This window comes from Trametes versicolor (assembly GCF_000271585.1).
Source record: "Trametes versicolor FP-101664 SS1 unplaced genomic scaffold TRAVEscaffold_9, whole genome shotgun sequence".
NCBI lineage: Eukaryota > Fungi > Basidiomycota > Agaricomycetes > Polyporales > Polyporaceae > Trametes > Trametes versicolor.
In genome coordinates, this window is record NW_007360329.1 from 1,837,607 (window position 1) to 1,858,929 (window position 21,323).

General features: G+C 58.7%; 5 protein-coding genes across 5 annotated transcripts; 2 read left to right on the top strand and 3 right to left on the bottom strand.

Annotated features, from left to right (window-relative positions):
- Positions 1–128: 128 nt before the first annotated feature.
- TRAVEDRAFT_152538 (uncharacterized protein) lies at positions 129–1,497 on the bottom strand. The gene is made up of 7 exons (XM_008043341.1): positions 1,367–1,497; positions 1,232–1,303; positions 1,118–1,178; positions 967–1,058; positions 850–915; positions 720–794; positions 129–651 (listed from the first exon to the last, which is right to left on the bottom strand). Exons 1-7 carry the CDS (start codon positions 1,416–1,418, stop codon positions 464–466), a joined length of 606 nt encoding a protein of 201 aa, XP_008041532.1. The 5' UTR covers positions 1,419–1,497; the 3' UTR covers positions 129–463.
- A 666-nt stretch (positions 1,498–2,163) lies between these two features.
- Positions 2,164–6,178, top strand: TRAVEDRAFT_39070 (glycoside hydrolase family 95 protein; the record flags this gene model as incomplete). The annotated part of the gene is made up of 18 exons (XM_008042844.1): positions 2,164–2,215; positions 2,716–2,832; positions 2,883–2,965; positions 3,018–3,123; positions 3,181–3,216; positions 3,272–3,407; positions 3,461–4,155; positions 4,275–4,360; positions 4,421–4,498; positions 4,610–4,670; positions 4,725–4,741; positions 4,797–4,874; positions 4,930–5,038; positions 5,093–5,188; positions 5,254–5,319; positions 5,378–5,655; positions 5,725–5,832; positions 5,897–6,178. 18 exons carry the CDS (start codon positions 2,164–2,166, stop codon positions 6,176–6,178), a joined length of 2,484 nt encoding a protein of 827 aa, XP_008041035.1.
- A 291-nt stretch (positions 6,179–6,469) lies between these two features.
- Positions 6,470–8,546, bottom strand: TRAVEDRAFT_60064 (carboxypeptidase C). The gene is made up of 7 exons (XM_008043342.1): positions 8,323–8,546; positions 8,141–8,270; positions 7,385–8,076; positions 7,033–7,328; positions 6,802–6,977; positions 6,708–6,744; positions 6,470–6,649 (listed from the first exon to the last, which is right to left on the bottom strand). Exons 1-7 carry the CDS (start codon positions 8,531–8,533, stop codon positions 6,602–6,604), a joined length of 1,590 nt encoding a protein of 529 aa, XP_008041533.1. The 5' UTR covers positions 8,534–8,546; the 3' UTR covers positions 6,470–6,601.
- A 212-nt stretch (positions 8,547–8,758) lies between these two features.
- Positions 8,759–11,855, bottom strand: TRAVEDRAFT_73666 (uncharacterized protein; the record flags this gene model as incomplete). The annotated part of the gene is made up of 5 exons (XM_008043343.1): positions 8,759–9,043; positions 9,101–10,704; positions 10,757–10,884; positions 11,186–11,515; positions 11,575–11,855. The coding sequence occupies 5 exons, from the start codon at positions 11,853–11,855 to the stop codon at positions 8,987–8,989; spliced, it is 2,400 nt and encodes a 799-aa protein (XP_008041534.1). The 3' UTR covers positions 8,759–8,986.
- A 230-nt stretch (positions 11,856–12,085) lies between these two features.
- TRAVEDRAFT_129107 (PRP3-domain-containing protein) lies at positions 12,086–14,614 on the top strand (the record flags this gene model as incomplete). Its single annotated transcript, XM_008043344.1, has 9 exons — positions 12,086–12,154; positions 12,302–12,334; positions 12,391–12,663; positions 12,717–12,884; positions 12,936–13,232; positions 13,289–13,510; positions 13,550–13,646; positions 13,699–13,912; positions 13,966–14,614. The coding sequence occupies 9 exons, from the start codon at positions 12,086–12,088 to the stop codon at positions 14,612–14,614; spliced, it is 2,022 nt and encodes a 673-aa protein (XP_008041535.1).
- Positions 14,615–21,323: the final 6,709 nt, after the last annotated feature.

A 21,323-nucleotide genomic window follows, 5' to 3' on the forward strand; every position in this document is an offset into this window, starting at 1 on the left:
ACATGCTCCCATCTAGCTCCCATCCACGCAGCAACCTACACTGCTTACCTGGAGGCGTTGCATCGTATCCCACACCACAACACGAAGATAATTGCATCTCGTAGCGTAGACACCCGCATCCTGTTATACATCGCGTCACCATAATAACTTATCTTCCCGTCCCGTCGTCCACCTCTCCTAAACAACACGATGTTCTGGGTATGTAACCTGGCTGCAGGATGCAGTGTATACAAGATCTGATTGAAGGGGGTAGCACGATCGGACTCGCAACGAGAACAGCAGAAAGAAAAAGACCTAGACTACACGCCGGCGTCCCTTCCGGAAGGCCGCCAGCAACAACAAACGTACACCACCTCACCACGCTCGTCGCAGCCGCGGTCCATCCAGAATTCAAAACAGGGAGAACCAAAACCAGTGTCCGCGTGAGTCTGAAACTTGAGCAACAGGGGGCGCGCTCGGGAACTCAGAACTTCTCGAACGCGGACGTGCCGCGCGCGCCGAAGTAGTCGGTGACGGTCTGGCGCGAGAACTGGTCGCGCTGCGGACCGTCGCGCGGGACGTAGCGCGAGAGCGGGCCGTTCCAGATCTGCTTGCGGCCGCGCTTGTGCTCGGTGATCGCGTAGCGCAGGATGAACGACGCCGTGAAGAAGACTGCAAAAAGCACGCGTTAGCGTTGGATGGGAAGAGCGCAAGGATAGGGATAGCTGGGTGACACGTACGAGCTACGAACTCGATCCACACGAAGGACTTGAGGGCTTGCACGTCGCGGCACCAGGTGCGCTCGTCGGGGTATTCTGGATAACGGTTAGGAAGCGCGCGCGCGGAGAAGGACGGGATGCGTGGACAGACCTTCGGGTATCGAGCTGCAGTTCATAGGTATATTGCGCCATCGCGAGGTAGAGAAGGCGTTGAACGCTGGGGCAATATCAGCGGGGAGAATATAGTTTCAGGCTTGCATGCACATACCCAGCCAGAAGATGCTAAGGACGTAGAGGAGGCCAACGTCTACTGCGGGGCGAGCAGTGGGCATGTTCTTGATGGTGAGGTCGAGCACGAGTCTACGTGTGGGTGCGATGAGATATAGTATGCAGGAGAGTAAAAAATAAAGTAGACATACGTGAAGAACAGTATGATCAACGTCGCGATAGCAAGGCCTAGGGGAAATAGGTCCGCCATGACTGCCAACCAATGTCAAAATCTCTGGCTCTTCTGACACACCGTGTACACTCACAGTAAAACTCTTGGAAAATGTTGACGCGAGCAGCAAGCGCGAGCGCGATCACGTCCAAGACAATGAGCAGGACTGCAGCGCCGATGAGTACACCCACCTAACGGTAACACAGCCATTATCGAGCATAAGACGTACCGTGCACGCCAAGCTTCTTCTTCCCAACCGACGAAAACTCAGAGAAGGCCATCGTGACGTCTCAGCCTGCGCGTGTCTCCAAGAGGTGTCCGAGGGGGAGAAACTTGAGAAATCGCACAGCGAGAGGAAAAGAATGGAAGAGCGGCGCGAGCCTATGAAGAGAGCAGGAAGGAGTAGGAACACAGCAGGAGGTGGGGGAACGGGTCGGGCGCGCAGGCCATCATGTACGCGCCCGCGCCGGTGTCTTGACGACCATCGCGCGCGACGCCCCGCGATCAGGCATCGCGCCCCCTCGCGCCCCTCTCGTGTGCTCGCGCGCGTGCCTATCGCAGTCCGTAGCCTGGCGCGTCTTCATCTGAGTTGTGTGTTGCGAGCACCTGCAGGCAGTATAGTGAGGTGCAGTGGGCTCGCGATGAATGGTGGCCCTCGCGAGGAGGATCCGCGCGGGCGGCAACCGTTTCTGGCCACTCGGCGTTTGCCGCGAGGAGATACTCATCCCCAATAGGACCCACCACCCCTTTACCCTTCTTACCACTCTACCGTCAACCTTTCGACACTCCTCTTGTCCTCCGGGTCTAAGGAGTAGCTGCGAGCAAACGAATTCCACTCTCCCATCCCGAGTAACGGTCGGACACCTACGACTCGACTGATCAGGAAAGCGCTTCCACTTCCATAAGCCCGAGCTTGTGACCTTGCCAGAGGACCCAACGCTTCCATAAGAACGATGCTCGGGCGCATCGTCTGATACAATCCCCCTTCACCTCTCAAACTCTGCCCACGCGTACCTGAGCACGACGATGAGCTTGTTGCAGCTATACCGCAACTTATTCACGCTCCCGGAAGACCGATGTAAGCTCCACATGGTCAACTGACCGCTTCCTGATGTTCTGACCTTGCAGTCCACATATTCGGCCACTCACCGGCAAGTCTCCCGACTCCGTACGGCAGAAGCAGTACGACATAGACCCCCCTTCACAGGAGCCAGGCGTATTCGCCGACGGCCCGCCCCAGGCCGAGACGTCATCGCATAGAGCTACCGCGGACGCACAAGGCAAGCTTACGCTCTCGGTGGTCGATTGCTGTGCGATGTGCCATCTGCTGCCCCGGGCGACGCGCCTTCTCTGAATCCTACCGGTATCATGTGAGGCGGTCACGGCGGACCCGCCTCGCGACGTCGCCCGGCATTAAGTAGGAGAGCGTGTGCTCTGCCGTGAAGGCTAGACGAGCGAGTTCCGATCGCGTTATATACGCCGTCTCGGGGGTGGATTCTACCTCGAGCTCCTTACCCCAGAGATTCGCCGAGATGCTAACGCCCCGTGTAGTTGCGTTTGCGGCGACTTTGTCGACAGTTGTCGCAGCTCCGCCGGCGTTCCCGTCCAGCGGAAATGGCCTATGGTACAAGCAACCCGGAAGGTTCGACGACTGGGCCAGTGATTGGCTGCCCGTCGGCAACGGATTCCTGGCAGGTACGATCCATGCACTAGTAGTTCGCCACTATATCTTATCCTGCTCCAAGCTACGCTGCTGGGAGAGACTGCCCAGGAAGTCACACAACTGAACATCGAGTCCCTCTGGTCTGGTGGACCTTTCCAGGATCCCGTATGTTTGACGAATCTCATCGCGGTGATCTTCAGCTGATGTATAGCTGTAGTCCTACAATGGAGGTAACAAACAGCTCTCGGAGCAGGCAGCCACAGCGGAAGCCATGCAGGATATTCGTCAGAGTATCTTTGACAGTTCCAGCGGCACCATCGACAGTATGTCGAATCCACATGTCAAAGATTTTGATTGTCTGACGTTCGCCCTGCCTGCAGACATCGAGCAGCTCACTACCGATGCAGGAGCCTATGGTATATTTTCCACACTCTTGTAGTCGAGGCGCGAGTCAGCTAACGGTCGAGATAGGTTCCTACATAGGGGCTGGCTATCTACTGTCGTCTCTCGATCTGAGCGGTGACGTCTCGAACTATTTCCGCTGGCTCGACCTCGACTCTGCAGTGCACGGAACGCAGTGGACACAGGGGAACACCACTTTCACCCGGTAGGCCATATCGCTCCCCATTCCAACACTCATGGGCGCTCACATGTATGCAGCGAAACATTCTGCTCTCATCCCGCGGAAGCCTGTATCCAACACATCAACTCGTCCAGCACTCTCCCAGCGTTGACCTTTGCCTACTCCGTCGCCGCAGAGTCCGGCATCCCCACGCCCACTGTTATTTGCTTCGACAACTCGACGCTTCAGATCACCGGTACCGCTTCTGACCCTGGCATGGCGTTCGAGATTCTCGCTCGGGTGACCGCGCTTTCCAGCGGAGATGCATCTCCTTCCGTCTCATGCACCCCCTCTGGAACGAACGCGACTATCACGGTGAACGGCGCGCAAGACATCACCCTTACGTGGGTCGGCGGGACGAACTACGACATGAGCGCAGGCGACGCCGCGCACGACTTCTCCTTCCAAGGCGCCGATCCGCACGATGCGCTTCTCGCACTGCTCACTCCAGCCACCGCGTCATCGTCCTCCTTTGACTCCCTGCGCTCCGTGCATGCCGATGATTTCGCGTCGGTCATCACGCAGTTTGCCCTGGACCTGGGCCAGACGCCCGACTTCGACACGCCGACGGACGTGCTGAAGGCGCAGTACGAGACAGATGTAGGCAACACATACCTGGAGTGGGTTTTGTTCAATTATGGGCGGTTCCTGCTTGCGACCAGCGCGCGGGGTGTGCTTCCGGCCAACCTCCAGGGCAAGTGGGGCAAGGACGCGAGCAACCCGTGGAGCGCAGGTACGTATCCGAGACAATCGAAAATCAGCTTGAATCTGACGTACCATCGAAATCACAGACTATCGTGGGTATCAGACGGTCCATAATGCGGAAAAGTAGCTTACGATACGTCTGCGCAGACTCGAACATTAACATCCAGATGAACTACTGGTTTGCAGAGCTTACTGCCATGGACGTCGTAACGCCGCTCTTTGACTACTTCGAGGTGCGCAAATTTCCTCAAGTTACAGTGTTGGCGTAGGCAATACTCATACCTGCCTGCCAGAAAACATGGGTCCCTCGCGGCTCGCAGACGGCGCAGGTGCTATACAACATCTCACAAGGCTGGGTCACGCATAACGAGGTACGCTATCAAGCTGGATATTGATATCTCACGATAATTCTGACACGGTTGGGGTAGATGAACGTAAGGATGCTCCATGTATGGTCTTGAAGCTTGCTCATTTGCGTTCAGATCTTCGGCCACACTGGTATGAAGGGTGGAGGCAACACGGCGTCGTGGGCAGACTACCCCGGTATGCATGGACATGGCCCTCATCCGTGTTAATGCGATACTGACCTCTTTCCAGAATCCAATGCGTGGATGGTGTGTATGGTGTGTCCGAGTATCGCAAGACAGTACAATAATCCTCAACACGCAGATGTTCCACGTATGGGACCACTTTGACTTCACCCAAGACATCGACTGGTTCAAGGCTCAGGGTTGGCCGTTGCTTAAGGTGCCTTTCGACGTTATCATGGATGCTCTGCTACTGATGCTAGATACCTCCATAGAGCGCCGCTCAGTTCCATCTGCAAAAACTCGTTCCGGACCTACGCTTCAATGATTCGACGCTCGTCGTGAGCCCATGCAACTCGCCCGAACAAGTTCCAATCACCCTGGGTAAGTTTTTGCGCTCTCTTGCCACCGACACGAAACTCACCATAGAGGATGTAGGCTGTGCGCACGCGCAGCAGGTCATCTGGCAACTTTTCAACGCCGTCGAGAAGGGTTTCCCCGCTTCGGGTGACACAGACACGGCGTTCCTCGATGGCAAGTAACATCAAATGTGCAATCGCGAGCCTACGTGCACCTGCTGACCGTTCTGGAATGCACAGAGGTGACGTCCAAACGCGCACAGATGGACAAGGGTATTCACGTCGGCTCATGGGGTCAGCTACAAGGTAAGCATTCGTCTTCACTCCCCTCATGATAACCCCGCTGACTCTAACTTTGTGGCAGAATGGAAGGTCGACATGGACTCGCCCACCGACACTCACCGCCATCTCTCGCACCTCATCGGACTGTATCCTGGCTACGCGATTACAGGCTACAATCCCAGCGTGCAGGCGACATCGCAGAACCTTACACACGCGCAGGTACTCGCCGCGGCGGAGACGAGCCTCATCCACCGCGGAAACGGCACGGGCCCCGACGCGGACTCGGGCTGGGAGAAAGTCTGGCGCGCGGCGTGCTGGGCGCAGCTGCAAAACGCGACTGAGTTCTACCACGAGTTGTCTGTGAGTATTTGCATGCCATCTGCAGTATGCAATGTAGAGAGGTAGGCTGACTCCTCGTGTCTCACGCAGTATGCCGTCGAGCGCAACTTCGCACAGAACCTATTCAGCCAGTACTCGCCCTCCGGAGACCCCATCTTCCAGATCGACGCGAACTTCGGCTACCCCGCCGCGCTCCTCGTAAGTCCTCCCCAACCCACATTCCGTCTCTCGTCTCCCCAGCACCCACTGACTCTGCTCCCAGAATGGCCTGGTCCAAACCCCAGACTCCGCATCGCTCTCCGACGTCTTCACCGTCAGCATCCTCCCCGCGCTCCCCGCGCAGTGGAAGAGTGGCTCGATAAGGAACGCACGGCTGCGCGGCGGGCTGGGCGTCAGCTTCTCGTGGGGCCCCGCGCCGGGTCTCACGTCGCTGACGGTCAGCGCGGATGCGAACGCTGCCCCGCGCCGGATGCGCATCGTGCACGGGGGTCAGGAGCTTGCGACCTTCAACGTCAAGCCGGGGATGAAGATGCAGATTGTGTAAGATGGAGGTGCGGGTTCGCGTTGGACATGGATGAAGAGAGGACCGTCTAGGTGATATCGGAATGAGTATGCGTGTATCGTGTTGTACGATCGTTTTGTACTGTAATGGTCGGATGAGGATCTGTCTGTCTGAGTTCTTGGAAATGCCTGTATTCTCTGCCTGGACCTTTGTCCTGTCATCATTCCTCGTACACTTGTGATACGATATGTTCGATTGCAGGTTTGCGAGTCAGAGCGTCAACGCTCTCGTTGAGGCCTGCAAGACTCCGCCTTGTACGCAATCAACGCAGGTGCAAGATAACGGATGTCGCGTTTATAAAAGTTATACAATCCATGTCCATGTGCGGTATACATAGATCCGACCGTATAGCCTCGACTGACTTACACAACGCTGAGCGCGACCACAAGTATGCACTGCAGTTGCTCAGTTCAGGACAAGGGGGACGTCCTCGAGCCAACGCGAGATGAGGTCCTATCAAAAGATACACGATCAGACTCGGCTTCCCAAAACTATCGCGGGTGAGACTTACCAGAGCGGCCTCAGGCTGGTCGAAGGGAACCATGTGTCTACACAACAAACGTTAGCCACGGAGCATTTGCGAGGAAACACAGTGCAGCACATACCCAGCGGCGTGGACCTGGACGTAGGTAAGGTTGCCCGCGGTGAAGCCATCGCCGCCGGCACTGCGCACCCAGCCGGCGAGCTTGCCCTCGTCGAGCGTGACCCACGGCTGGAGCGTCGTCGACGCGAACTCGTCGTGGAACTTGTTCTCAAGCTTCTCGACCCAGCGCTCGTTACCCTAACATTAGTGTCAGTGTCTGTTGCAATGTGAGACCCACCAAAGGGGCACGCACAATGTAGTTGCACGCCATGTCCGCATCACCCGCGTAAATGAGGAGGCGAATGCCGCTTTCAACGAGCTCGGGCAGGAGCTTCGCGCGGTTGCGCGCGCCGTCGCCCTGCAGCGCGAACGCCTGGTTCACATCCATGTTGCAGCTCGCGAAGTCGAGCGCGGGGTTCACGCCCAGCTGGCGCTTCGTCTCCGGCAGGTTCATCCACGTGTCGATCCACGTCAGCTCCTGGTAGCACAGCTGGCCGTCCCTCTCGCGATCGCACTCTCGGCGCACGTCGTACACGTTCCGGCCAGTCTCTGCATGGCCAGCTAGTGAGTCTATCGACGCACGAATAGGCAAACGGGGTACACACGCATAATGGGACCCATGAGCTGACTGTTGCAGTACAGGAGCGCGGGCGTGCAGGTGAACTTGGAGTCAAAGTCGTAGCAGCTCTTGATGAGCCGCTGGCACGTCGGCACTTTCGTGCGCAGCGCCTGGCACTGCGCGCTCTGTGGGTCGCTGAACACCGGGAACTCGCCCTCGCACGCCGCGTCGGGCACACTCGCCATCTGTACGTACGGGTCTGAGATACCGTTGCCGATAATGACCGACGCGAGGTTGATGGGGAGCAGCCCGGGCGCCAGCGCGTCCGCACCCTTCGCAAGATCGAGGTTCTTGTGGTGCACCACGCTCGCGATACTTGGCGCGTACATACCGCCGTAGCTCTCAGCGGCGATGTGGAAGGGCAGCCCCGCGTACTGCGGGAAGCGCGTGAGGAAGAGCTCCAGGAACGCCCAGACGTCCTCTGCTGCGACGGGGGTGGTGTTCACAGACGTGTCGCCATCGGCGTACGAGTAACCGACATTGACAGGCTGGTCAAGGAAGATGACGTTCGCTTTCTCCGTCCAGGAGTGCGGGTGGAAAGATACGTTCTTGCCCTCCTCAGCGATGCGGCAGGGGCCGAGCTCAAAGAGCAGACCAGTGGTGGATGAACAACCCGGTCCGCCGTTGAGCCAGAGAACAAGAGGTGCCTTCTCTGGGTTCGAGCGGGCCTCGAAGAACCTGTTCGGAGTGATGTTAGCGCCACAAAGGCCGGTGGGGGTGGTGGTTTAGGGGTCGCACTCACCAGTAGAAGAGATGCTTGTCATCAGCAATGTCAAGGTATCCCGAGACCTGCTTGACCGCGGTATCGCACAGTGCAGGCTTCGTCATTCGCAGGTGGTGATCGTCGAACGCCGGATGCGACACGAGCTCATCTGCCGACACTTTGAGCTTACCCGCGCATACAAGCAGAATAAAGTTACTCACAGGTCAGGCCGTGCTGCTGGACGAACTCCTTGCCTCCGTCGACCCACTTCGTGACGCGTTGCTTGCCCTCGCGCAGGATATCGTGCGCCACATCCTTCCACTCGTTCGCGACGGAGCTGAGTCCGTCGAGAATGACCTGATCGCTGGTCGGCACAGCGAGCACAGCCGTTGCCGCCAGGAGAGACAGCGCAGAGGTTGTGAGCAGCTTCATGGTGGTAGTTGCGGTTGAAGCTGGTTGAACAGCGCGGGAGCGGGACCCTCGCGGTCGGCGGTCGCGGGGCGCTGTAGTCCGCATTCGGCAAGATAAGATAAGGAGCTTGATGATTACTTTGATAGTTTACTCCCGGAGTACTTTGGACTTACAAAGTAACAAGCGTATCTAGGCCTCGTCATGCCAGCTACTGAGGCTTGAAGCAGCATATGGAACTATAGCAGGCGAGAAATGAATGCTGATAGCGAGTGACGGGCGGGTACAGACACAACATGGCTACTGGAGATGGAGCGCAAGAGCGGAGTGCTGAGTGCTGATGACTATATGTACACATGAAGATCAACGAGTGGGGGTGCTAGGATGATGCCGCAGGCGATGTGAGGTAAGGTGCGGGGATGCTGGAGACAAAACGCGTGTCAAGATATAGTAGGCAGATTGGGCACTGGGTCGGAATCACGCAGCGCGCGTCGTGTAGTCTCTCCAGAGGCCATCAACGAACTGAGAGTCAGTCTACGCCGAGATAACGTCAGATTCATGGCATACAGACAAAGACACAGGACGGCTTACATGAATGAGAGTGAGCAGTTCCCTCACGAACTCGGTCTTTGGAATCGTCGGCGCTGGCGCGGGAACATGCGCGTTCATCGCGGCGAAGATGGCCTCTTTCGCAGAGATGCTGTCCAGTGCGCCGTTCCGGCTCTGGCCATTGACGTGCGGGACGCCGTTCGACCCGTTCACTCCGACCTTCCTCGTCTGCTTTGGAGTGCTGTCGGCACCGGGCCCATTCGGGGTCACGGCTGCGGTAGCGCCGTTCAGGTTCGGGATCGCGCCGTTCGTGTTCGGGGTCGTCCCATTCACGTTGGCGATTGCATCGTTCACAATCGGAGGCGCGCCGTTCGGGACCACGGCCACGCCGTTAGGCGGCGCCATAGCGGCCACAGCCGTCTTCGCCGTCGGCGGGTACGACGGCTGGCCGTGCCCCTGCGCGGGCATATCCCAGCCCCGCTCGATCTCCGCGCGCTGCCGCACGTTGTCCTCATCGCGCTCCTTGCGGCTCTTCCTCCCCTTCTTCTTCTGCTGCTTGTCCTTGAGGCGCGAAGAAAAGATCGCGGGGTCGCTAAGAGCGCGCGTGTCGGAGAAGTCGAGCTCAACGACGTCATCGTTCTCGAATGAGCGGTCGTCGAGCGGCGCGCGGGGATACGGCCACAGCTCGGAGCTCGCCTCAAATGGCACGAGTGCTCGCTCGCCGCGCGTGCCCGAAGGTGTGTCTGGGGCTGGGATGCCATTGGGCGGCGCCCTGAGGTTGGGGGCAGATAGTGAAGCTGTGGGCACGGACGGTTGGTGTAGGAACTGCGGTGGGGAGGTAGGGGGCAGGCGCAAGCCTCCGGCCGGAGGGCGAGGGGTTACATCGCCAGGTACGCGGCGCGAACTGCTTGGCCGCCCTACGTCGTCGGCTTCCGACTCGGAAGACGCGGTGTTCTGGACAGACTGGACGGAGAAGGTGGGGATTCCCGCGGTGCGGCCGTTCACTTTGCGGTCGGAGGTGCGGGAGCGGGACGATGCAGCGCCATTGAGGGCCAGTTCGCCTTCGCTATTCTCGTTGTCTCCCTCGTAGCGGTTAGGGTTGGAGCGCCGTGAGCCTACGGAGCTGGGTGCAGCAGAAGACGCGCGCGAATCCGGTCCCAGACCGAGCAGCGTATGGATGACATCCTGGTTGAGGATCTGAGGAAGCGCACTGGACGTTGGCTTGGGAGATACGATAGTGATCTCTTCAAACCGTGGTTGGGGCTGCGTAGGAGTCGCAAAGCTGTTTATACTTGTCGAGGACGTCGCAGGTGTAGCTGACGCAAAGATAGAGTCAAGCAGAGCAAGGCCGCGGCTTGGAGGAGGCTCCGGCACAGATAGCGGTTGAGGAGGCGGGACGCTTCGTGAGGTCATATCGTTACCACCGAGGGCAGCAAAAAGGTCGTAGACCGACTTCCCGCTGGGGGGACCAACTGAAGAAGAGGTCGGCAAAGGCGCAGACACAGACGGCGGGATCAGCTTAGAGAAAAGTAGATCGAGCTCTGTACCGGCTCCATTGGTAGCAGCTGCAGCTTGTTCCACGGAAGGGAGCGTTTGGCTGTGAGATACACCGTTGGGTTGCCCGGCGTGCAGAGTGTCTCCTTGATCTGAGCCGACGCTGAGCCGACGCCAGAAGGTAAGAGGATGGAACAGACGAACCCTGTGAGGGAGTGTGGGTAGATGCGCGACTCGTGGTCCGGAGATGAGGATTGGGCGGCGGAGGGCGGCCAGGGCCATACTTGAACTCCTCAGGGTAATCTGCATTACGTTTGACATATGAGTGTAGTCTGTCAAGGTCGTCAGATTAAGCTTCTCAAAAAGACATCCGGCATGGATTGACATGAGACGAGCTTGATTTGTAGCACATGGCGTACGCGATGAGCGTGAAAATCTACCAATGATATGCAACTCGGGACACACAAGCCTGGTGGTACGAGCTTGTCCCCCATTGCATTGCATCCGTTATGAAATGAGTGTGCAGTCTGAAGTTTCAACATCTCGAGACGGCACAGTGCATCACCAGCGATTGGAAACAACGCAGAGTCCTCTCTGAAATATAACTTGACTGCGCAGAAAGAATGTACGTACCGCATCATAACCTCTTTGAGCGGTTCTCGAGCGTCCGTTGGGAACATCCAGAGACCAAGGATAATGGAAGTACCCTTCTTCTCCCGTGGTTTCGCTTGTTCTTCGGGTGGGATGCGCCTCGACAGCTCGTGGTCGAATGCCGCACGGTGCTCCGGCGGGATGGGGAAGGGCAGACCCATTTCCAGACGCGTCTTCGTGAAGTCAGGGTAGAAGCGGCACATGAGGTAATCACCCATGATCTCCATGTCGTCCTCCGGGTAGATCGGGCGGATGTAGTCGTCGGTGCCCGCACGGTTGAGGATGTAGAAGCCATAGGTAGGATAGGTCGACCTGCCTCATTGTCTTGAGTCTGGGCACGGAAGGGCAAAAGCCACAGGCGGTTGACGTACTTTTCAAAGAGAAACATGCTCCCTTCGTAACCATGTTTCTCCCACTTCTGGCCGTTGTGGTGGTAGAGACATACATGACTGAATTGGTCGATAATGGCAGTGATGTAGGGCTCCCTTCGCAGAAGCACTTTCATGTTGCTCTGGTATACTGTAGGTAGCATACCGAGTTGGCGTTGTGTGGTCCCCGCTGGGGTCTGTGTTCGTTGTGTTGGCGGCGGGACATTCTGGGTTGTGGTAGGCCCGTGGATGTTGGTAGTAGGACGGTTTCGGCGAGGGGGCATGGTGGAGGTGGGTAAGGAAGAGGAGGTGCGTATACAAGCGCCGATACTAGAACGACTACAAAAGGGAATGTAAGTCGGGTAAGTGAAGGAATAAGCCTGCGTATAAGAACGTATCAATATTTACTAGTGACTGCTCAACAAAGTTAATGCCATGCGCACGCAGCGCGCGCTACTGCTCCTTGCCTCCGTCCCACAACCTGCAGCTACTCTCTACCGCAGCTACCACCATTATGAGCGACCGGAAACGCGCCTGGGAAGGCAATGGGGACTCTAGTGCATCAAAGAAGCTGAAAAGGTGTGTGTCTTCCAGCTCTTCGCCGCTCGCTGAGTCCTGACTATGGCATTGCTGTAGCGATACTGTGAGTGCCGTTCCTTTGCTTCGTGAAGGTGAATATGCCCCTTACCATGCCTTGAACTTGCGCTATAACCCCCTTCTACCCGCTCAGACTGCATCCAATGGACATTCTGCAGGTTCATCGGTATGTCTTCCTCCTTGTTGATCTCGTGCGGAACTTAATCGCGGGCATGTTCGAAGTTGTCGGCGGACGCTCTCATCGCCCAGAAGAGGGCCGAGATTGCTGCTAAGATAGCAGCAATGAAGAAGTCGGCGTCGGCATCAAGCTCTGCACCAGCTACCGCCGCGCCCACCCCAATCCCCGCATCATCAAGGGTGGCATCCGCGTCTGCGTCAAACGCAGCGTCTCCATCTCCGCCCATCCCGGATGACATGGCGCGCCGTATTGCGGAAGCGAAGCGGCGCGTCGCCGAGGCGCAAAGCAAGCTGGCGGTGAAAGACAACCCGTACATGGTATGTTCACCCTCTTTATCAGACGCGCCTCCGCTCATGTGCGCAACTCGAAGTCTGCCCCACAAGCCGGCAAGAAGAAGACACTGGCTCCAGAGCCTGCTCAGCAAGGGGCCGGTCTGAAGATGGCAGCTCATCCGCTCCTGCTCGACACCACGCCCGCTGCCCCGCAGTCCAAAAAGGACAAGTATAAGCCCATGCAGCCGAAGTTCGCGTCGATCAAGGTACATCTTCCTCACACATACACTATACATATCCTAATTTACGCTTTTCAGGCGAACATTAGGAATGCACCGACTCCCCCGCCAGCTCCTACGCCGACCGCGCCCAAGGAGTCCATATCCAACCCGTACGCTTCTGGCACGGTCACGCCTGCCGAGAGCGGCTTCGAGGGTGCTCCGAAAGAGCGCACGGGGAGACACTTCCGCTTCAACCCAAAGGGTAAATATGTGCAGATCGCGAACCAGGTCCGGCAGGAACAGCAACTCGAGCAGCTGAAGCAGCGCATCGCGGAGAGCGCCAAGAAGGCTGGTTTAGATACCGAGTTTGAGACGCTTGAGAAGAACATCAGGGTACGTCGCTCCTAAATGCGACCGGAGGTCTGCGGACACTAATTATCGCGGTGTAGAGAGACGCACCTCCATTGACTGAGTGGTGGGATGCGGCCCTGTTGCCTCACAAGACGTATGACGACCTGGAGATGGGGATGTCCACGCTCAACATCCGTAATGCGGACTCGCCGATCACGCTGTATATTCAGCACCCCATCCCTATACCCGCCCCAGGCGACAAGAACGAGATCACCCTGAAGCCATTGAAGTTGACCAAGAAGGCAAGTGACTGCCGCAGCGTCTACTAGCGCTGTGCTGACTATGCGCGTTGTATATAGGAGCAGAAGAAGGTTCGGAAACAACGGCGACAGGCCGAGCTGCAGGACAAGCGGGACCGGATTCGTATGGGTCTCATCCCACCGGACGCTCCCAAAGGTGAGCATATACCCACTATTGCCCTCCGAATTCACTGACAGAGTCTCTACAGTCCGCTTGGCAAACCTGATGAAGGTCCTGACGTCGGACGCCGTGCAGGACCCTACGCGCGTGGAGGCGCGCGTGAGACGCGAAGTCGCGATGCGCAAACACCAGCATGAGAAGATGAACACGGAACGCAAGCTCACGGACGAGCAGCGGCGCGAGAAGATCGAGACCAAGAAGGTCGAGGAAGAGAAGAAGGGCATTTACGGTGCTGTCTTCAAGTACGTCCGTCATGTATCCGTCTCTGTGCACGTCACTTACGGTTGCCGTATAGGGTCAAGACGCTTTCGGACCCGTCGCACCGCTTCAAGGTGCGCAAGAACGCGGAGCAGATGAACTTGACGGGCGCCTGCATCTTCCATCCGACCTTCAGCATGGTCTACGTCGAGGGCGCGTCAAAGTTCATCCGGCAGTACAAGAAGCTCATGCTCCGGCGCATCGCGTGGACGGAAGCTGCGCGCGAACGCGGCGCGGAGGACGTCGAGATCGAGGGCGCGGAAGATGGCGAGGGCGGCAGCGGGAAGGGGAAGGGGAAGGCGGTCGTGCCTGGGGAGCACGGGCAGGCGTCGCTCGAGGACAACCACTGCTGGCTGATTTGGGAGGGCCAGCTGAGGGACCGTGCCTTTAACAACTTCAAACCGAAGAGTTGCCCGACGGACTCGGCGGCGAAGGAGATGGGCGAGTTGCAACGGCGGGAAGGACGGGCCTGCTCATGTACGCGGGCGAGTTCTCAGTGTAGATACGTAGCGGACATGGAATATATTTCGTTGGCACGCGCGATCTTGGCGAGTGTGTGGCTGTGCGGCTGTGTGGGTGGGTGGGCCACCGTGGGCGGCTCGGGTGTGTGGGCGGCTGTGTGCGTGGACATGGCGGGGACGGGGGGCGCACGTGGATGGGGGTGCAGACGGCCGCGACGAGATTGAGGGACTCTGGCCGTGGAGTGGGTGTGTATGTGAGTGGGTGTGTATACCGGAATGTGTACAGGACGGCGGGGTGGGGAGCACCTCATCAAAGGTCAGAAAAGCGGACTGTAGACGTCCGAATCCACTCGCATTCCATCCTATCATACTAGTACGGTACAGGGTGCAAGCATCGCGCCGGCGCGACAAATCCTACGAGCAGGACGAGGGCCACCAGTCTCGGGGAGCCCCTGCACTCGAGCACCTCCACAGCAATCTAGGGGCGCCGTATTCCCGCGCAGCAACGGGCGCTGTATCATACTGTAGCACAAAATCATGTACGCGCCAGAGACGCGCCGCGCCGCGCGTCGTCGCAGAGTCTCGCGGAAATCGCAGGGAGGCCGGGGACAGGCCGCGGGAACAGAGTCCAGCCGGCCTCTCTCCTCGGGCTGCGGGCGCGCTTCCTGGCCCGCCGAAACCGCGCATGTGTGCCTTCAGGCGTCGTATCACTTCGTACAGTGCAACCGCATGCAGCTGCGCCCGGGCCGCCGCGTCGTCGCGGAATCGAGAGTGGGAGTGACAGCACCTCGGAAGTGGTTGTGTGAGCCAAGTCCGGCGCATTGTCGAGGTCGTGGCGCTCTGATACCTCGCGCATGCGTAGCCCACACTCGTTTCGTGCTGTCGGAGGTGACTGCGTAATCGCGTCGTCGCGAGATCGAGATCGAGCAAAGGACGGCACCCAGAACTGGCTGCGGGAGCCATGTCCGGCCTGGCGCCACTCGCAGAGGTCCCGTGGCGTAGAAGGGAAGCCGACACTTGCATTCTATGTGTGAGAGCGTAGAAACGCGGCTGCGTCGTTGCGGAGTCGCTCAATCAAGATCGGGAGAGGCAGGGACTCCAAACGTCCAGAGCTGAGCGCCTCGGAGATGCCTTGGGACAGAGCTGCGCGAGTCACGCGCCCAGCGTCATAGAGTATCCGGGAAACAAGGGAGATGCCGCCGCTGCACTGCGTCGTCGTGAATCGAGAAGGGATGCCCGGCCGGGGCGGGCTGTTGGAGCCCGCTCCGGCGCGGGGGTCACACCGCGCCTAGCTTGCTTGAAACGGGTGCCGAGAGCCGCGTCGTATGCGTGAGGACGTCTAAACGTCGCTACGTCCTCCAGCCGCTGCCAAATCGCGAGGGAGGGCATTGAAAGCCCTGGAACTGGCTGCGGGAGCCGAGTTCAGCACCCGGAGGCTCGTAGAGGCCGTGAGACGTCCAGATCACGTACATCGAGCGCATAGGGAGCTTTCGGACCCGAGAGAACGCGCCTGCGCCATCGCGTCGTCGCGAACCGAAAAAAGGACAGTCGAGGGCCCCGGGGACTCGGGAGCCAAGCCCCGCCAGGTGGACTTTGAGTGCTCCCGGGTGCACCCAGGTGCTCATGACGCGTACCCTGTATCGTGGACAAATTTATTCAGTACAATATCGTGTGCGCGGCACAGCTGGACGTACAGCAGATCCTGCCGCGCCGCCCCGCGGCGGTCGCGGGAGACGAGACAAGGAGCCCAATCGTTTAGACGCCCATGCGCACCCACAACGCGCCAGGTACGACGGCGCCTCTTGCCTCCACACTGCCACCATCGGCTCGCCCCCTCACGACACCTCGCCCTTGACGGTGTGTGGACGAGGTAATCGGGCCGTGCCACAACACATCTCGACTCGGATGCTGACCTGTCACGCCCTTAGGCTCAAGCTGCCAAGGCGGGCCGCGGCTGCTACAGGATGTGTAAGTATCTGTTGTGAGCCTACAGCGTGCGAGCTTACCTCGCTATGACCCTCCCCTCGTCCTCGCGGAGTCGCGCGCTGTGCGCCATGTGGCGGAGTACTACCGCCACCCATGCACGAAGCCCGTCGACAGCCGCAAAACTACCATGAGCATTTCGGACACTCCACTCAGGCTGGGATGGCAGCGTGTCGAGTCGTGTCAGCGCCGTCTAGGGATGCCAGGACAGAGTCCAGGTGAGCGCCCCGCAATCTTGCAAGACATCTGGGCATGTCCTGACCTCGACTGCGCGCCGTACACGTGCTCCTGCGGTTTGGACGGCGCCTTCAGCCGGAGATATCGAGCGTACCTAGTGACTTGCGGGAGCCCAAAGGTGCGGTACAAGGGCAGTCGCGGCGAGGCTAGCGGGTCGGTTGCCGTCGGAGAGCTCTGGGACACAGAAGGAGACGTCGAGGGAGAGCGACCCGGGAAGGTGGGTGCGAGAGGGAAATGGTATGGGATCCCATTTACGCTGTGTCGTCCACGCTCACGCTCTTCAGTGTCCGATTCTGCTGCGCTGCCACTGTCCTCTCTAGTGTGCTGGACTCACAACGTACGATCGGCGGTCATCTTCGATGCCCTGCTCGAGTCTTCGGGGCTCTCTTGTTGCCGCCCTCTGGCACTCTAAGCATCTGGGGAATCTGGTTAGGAATCCAGAAAACTGTTGTGCCGCTATGAGACATACCTGCCGACTCATACCTCTCTTGACACGATGCCGTACACCTCTTGTGTGCTGAACACGGCCCTCCTGAACATCTCTCCAGCCCAGACGGCCGCCGCGGGAACCTGCCCTGCTGTCCTTCATGTCGAGCTCCTCCGTTTGGGGCTACGCTGTTTGCGATATCTGGGGGCTCACATCTGCCACACAAGCAGTGTCAGTAGGTAGTCTTGTTGCGGTGTCCACTGAGCTCACCTGCCAACATCGACACGGTGGCTCCCGTGCCATGCCTACTCCCTGGCCACGTCAAACACGGCTTCCGCAACCTTGTTACGGCACATGCGCGCTGCCCGTCGAAATTGCACAAGGGCTCGGCGCGGGTGGGCATGCACAGGGCCGACAACCCGGGTCCTTCACATGCCCCGACCCGCTCAAGTCTTTGCTGCGCTGCGTGTCTAGGGCTGTCTTGGACACGTCGTCTGCACTTCGCAATTTCTCTCACTGCAATCACGGCTTTTGGCACTGGGGTTGGCCTCGATGATCAGCTGGATCGTTCGCCTCGGACCTGTATCACTGCACTCACCAGGAGACGACCGAGCTGGGTGTGGAGGGTGTGATCGTGTGCAGCCTCACGTCCACATGCGGTTGCACCAGTCTGCAAGACGGCGACATGGAGAGCGCGACGAGGAGCGTGGGCGGAGGAGGAGGAAAGTGGGGTTGAGGGCTGAGGGACGAGCAGTGTGAGCGGGAAGATGGCTGGGGGTTGCCAAGAGTGGAAGGGTAGGCGAGAGTGGTTACGGAGAAGGCGACGGTACTCGGAATGTATTCCAATGCCAAATTTGTCCATCATTCCATGTACATAGCATGCACTGCCAATGTCACCGATCAGGGCTCGTGTAGAGGGACAATAGGCCTCAGGAGTTTCAGGCCTCCACTGTGCGCCTCGCTTAACTGATGACTACTGCTGCAACACCGCTTACAGTTTCATGCTTACGACCGGATCTTGCCCGTCCGCCTGCTTCGCAGGCGTGTAGACAAGATCGGCCGTGGAATATGGCAAAGCCGCGCAGATTTCCTGCTCGACCCGGCCCTTTTCCCCGCCCGATCTTGTCTAGAACTTTCCAAATTTATCTACCGTCTCCTGGAGATCCATATCCCTGCAACACTGGCACTCAATAGTTCACCTCCATGCCGGACCCCATTGCCGCAGCCACGATTTGCGCAGCGACAACGAATCAATATGTACTACATGCCCCAAACATATACTATTCCAACACCAAATTTCCCCGAACTTCTCTGACAAACTCCGTACACAGGCGAGCCCGTGCGGCCTGAGCCCGGCTTGCACTAGCAGCGGAGATATTGGGTCTAAACGATGCCGCCGTCTAAGTGTCGCGCGGAACGAAGCTCGGGTCGAGAACAGAGCGCGAGTCGATCTATCTGCATATGTGCCCGATACGGCATGTAGTGCGCTTCGATGCCCGGGCGTGGGGACTTGGCCCGGGCGGCCGCCGCGCAGCTGTCAGTCCTGGACGTCCACAACGATGGGCGCGCCCTCCCCCACGACGCTCTCCGCCAGATTCTCAACATGGAATTACGATAGCTGTTACATTTTGACCCAATACGAAACCTTTGCCAGTGTCTGAAACTGCCCGACTAGACTGACGCTGTTCACGCAGCCCGGCCCACCATTCCATCGCCGTCGACAAGAATCCCGTCCAGCTCGATTAACAGAGCCTACTGGTGCGCAAGAAGTCCAAAAGGCAGCTGTCCTCGCACCCGGCTCTTTGCCGCCGCGACCGTCTCGAGGCTCAGAGCCCGGACCTGTAACACCAGTCGACTTCCACCTCGCAAACCCCATGGGATCTTCATACAGGACACATGTGGGCATTCTGCTGTACGCCCCAGACGCCCTGAGACGAATCACAGCGCTGCCTGGTACCCCTACACTGGTGTAGGCGGCCCACAATTGATCAAGACGAGGCTGAAGAGGCGAAATCATGCACTGCCACCAGCGATACCTGCGCACATGCGCTTTTAGTAGCTCAGTACATGTACAGTAAGTGTCTTCGTGCGACCTGTGTGGGATTGGACAGTCGTTGACGCTCTCAAATTACCTAGCTACTACGCACCATTGTACACCTTCGTAGGGCTTGATATGAGCCCCAGTACTAAATTGGTGCTCGACTCCGCCGCCGAGATCCAATTTGACACTTGCCAAGACGTCAGTATCCAGGACCTATCCAATTCGCGCTGCACACTCGGTTCCCGAAGCAACGAGCCTCTCATGAGAGAAGCTCTTCTCATGATTGTGTTGTCTTGCCACCGCCAATGGGTGGAGCACTCATCGGGAAGGCCAATCGGCATCCTACGGCGGGCCTTGCAAAGAGATGCTACTACCGATCCACACACTTGGGTGCACTGACGGCTCGCTGCGCGAAGTGAGCAGGTACGCGGGAGTTCTAAATGAGAACTTTCGGCCCTAATCATTGGCATTGCAGATTCTTAGTTCTCCTGCAGCACTCCGTGCGGGCATCGCAGAGCTCGCATTGTCAGCTAGTACATAAGTGTCGATTCGAGTGTGCGTTGCCTGCAAACAGTAGTGACAGTGCGCTGGACAGTTACTGCTCAGAATTCCCGCAGACAGCCTCAATTCTCGAGCATATGGGGGTTCGCGCGCCGTCATCCCACAGGCCCGCTTTCACGGTTCCTGGCGACGTCGATCATGAACGCCTCATGCGATGGCCAGTGCATCCGAAGCACTAGTACTCAGGGGTGCAACGAACACGGAACCCCAGGACATCAACAACAGCAGAACCGATTGTGTTGCTCCGCCGCCTGTATGTAGCTCGCTCTCACGGCGGTGTGTGTCCTCGCGAGTCGCTTCGTGGTAAGAGGGTGGACTCGACGGATGGAGGCGAAGAACGCGCTCGAGGATGCCCGAGCTCGAGCAGTTCGCCATCTAGATACATATTTACTGGCAGGACATCGAGGCATCGCGGTGTCGGGGAGGCTCTTGCATGTAGACTACACCTGTCCGTGTTCAGTCGAATGCCCCGGCACCCGGATAATGTCTGCGAAGTTTGCGGTGGGGCTGCATCACGGATTCGCATATTTGTGCGGCTGCAGGAAGATCCGTGCGGAAGGTAAACGATGTACGCACTCGTTTGAGTAAAATGTTTGCCCTGAACTCTGAGTCGTCCCATCCGCGGTCTCCTCCCGATCGGAGCTCGGCAGGTTCACATCGGAGTTTGCACTCATCAACCGTACATTTATAATCCACGGACGATGGGATACGGTACGAATATGGAAACATGAGGGCAGAATCAAATTATCGTGCATAGGAGTATCTACATGTGGGCACTAATGCGCCCAAACGGCGCAGACGGCACCCTCGACGTCCTCCCGCGTCGATCACACACGCCCGGGCTGTCGACGTGCACGGCCGTAGGCCCGACTGAAACACATCGCGGGCCTCTGATTTGGGGTGTCGCGAACCTGGCGCGGGTTCGCACATCTTGGCAGCCGGATTTCGCGTCGTCCTGGCGCGTGAGGACGGCGGGGATGTCCGTGCACGAAAGAGGGCGGACAACACGCCGAGCACGGCACTGCACGGATTTGGAACGTAGACGGCGGGGGTCCCGTGTGCGCCGAGACCTCCGTGCGCAACAGACGGGCGCAGTGGGAGGACATTGCGATTTGGTTGCGCGGCGACAGCGGCGCATCCCGGGGTCGTGCACACGCAGTCCACCTCTTCATTTCGAGGGCGCGTGTGTGCTCTGCACTCGTCCGTGTCCTGCGGTGTGCAGAAAGCTGTCAGCGCGCGGTGTAACGTCCGGGAGTCCCACCTGCCATACGGGAGGTAGTCCACTTCCCGGGAGCCTGTCCCGATCGGGCACGGTGGGTCTCGATACGCGATGACGCGCCCCAACGCCGATGTGAGACGCGCCCGAAGGGCACGCACTCCGTCGCTGGCGTCGCGGCGTGACCCTGCAAGAGATGAATAAGTATACGCGAGCATGGCGACGCGCACGGACGCGGAAGCACTCACCCGGGCATGCACTGGTGCGGGCCGTGGCTCTCGCTCTCGCCTGTGGGTGCCAAGGCATCCGTAGCCGAGAGTGGATGGGTGCGAGCGGGCGGGCGGGCGAGGGCGAGGGCGCGGGCGGGGCGGGGCGTGTGCGTGCCGAGATGGGGACCTGTACTAAGCGACTCCGCTGGCGCATAAATACGTGGCCCACATCTCGGGGCGAAGACATCGACCCCCTCCTC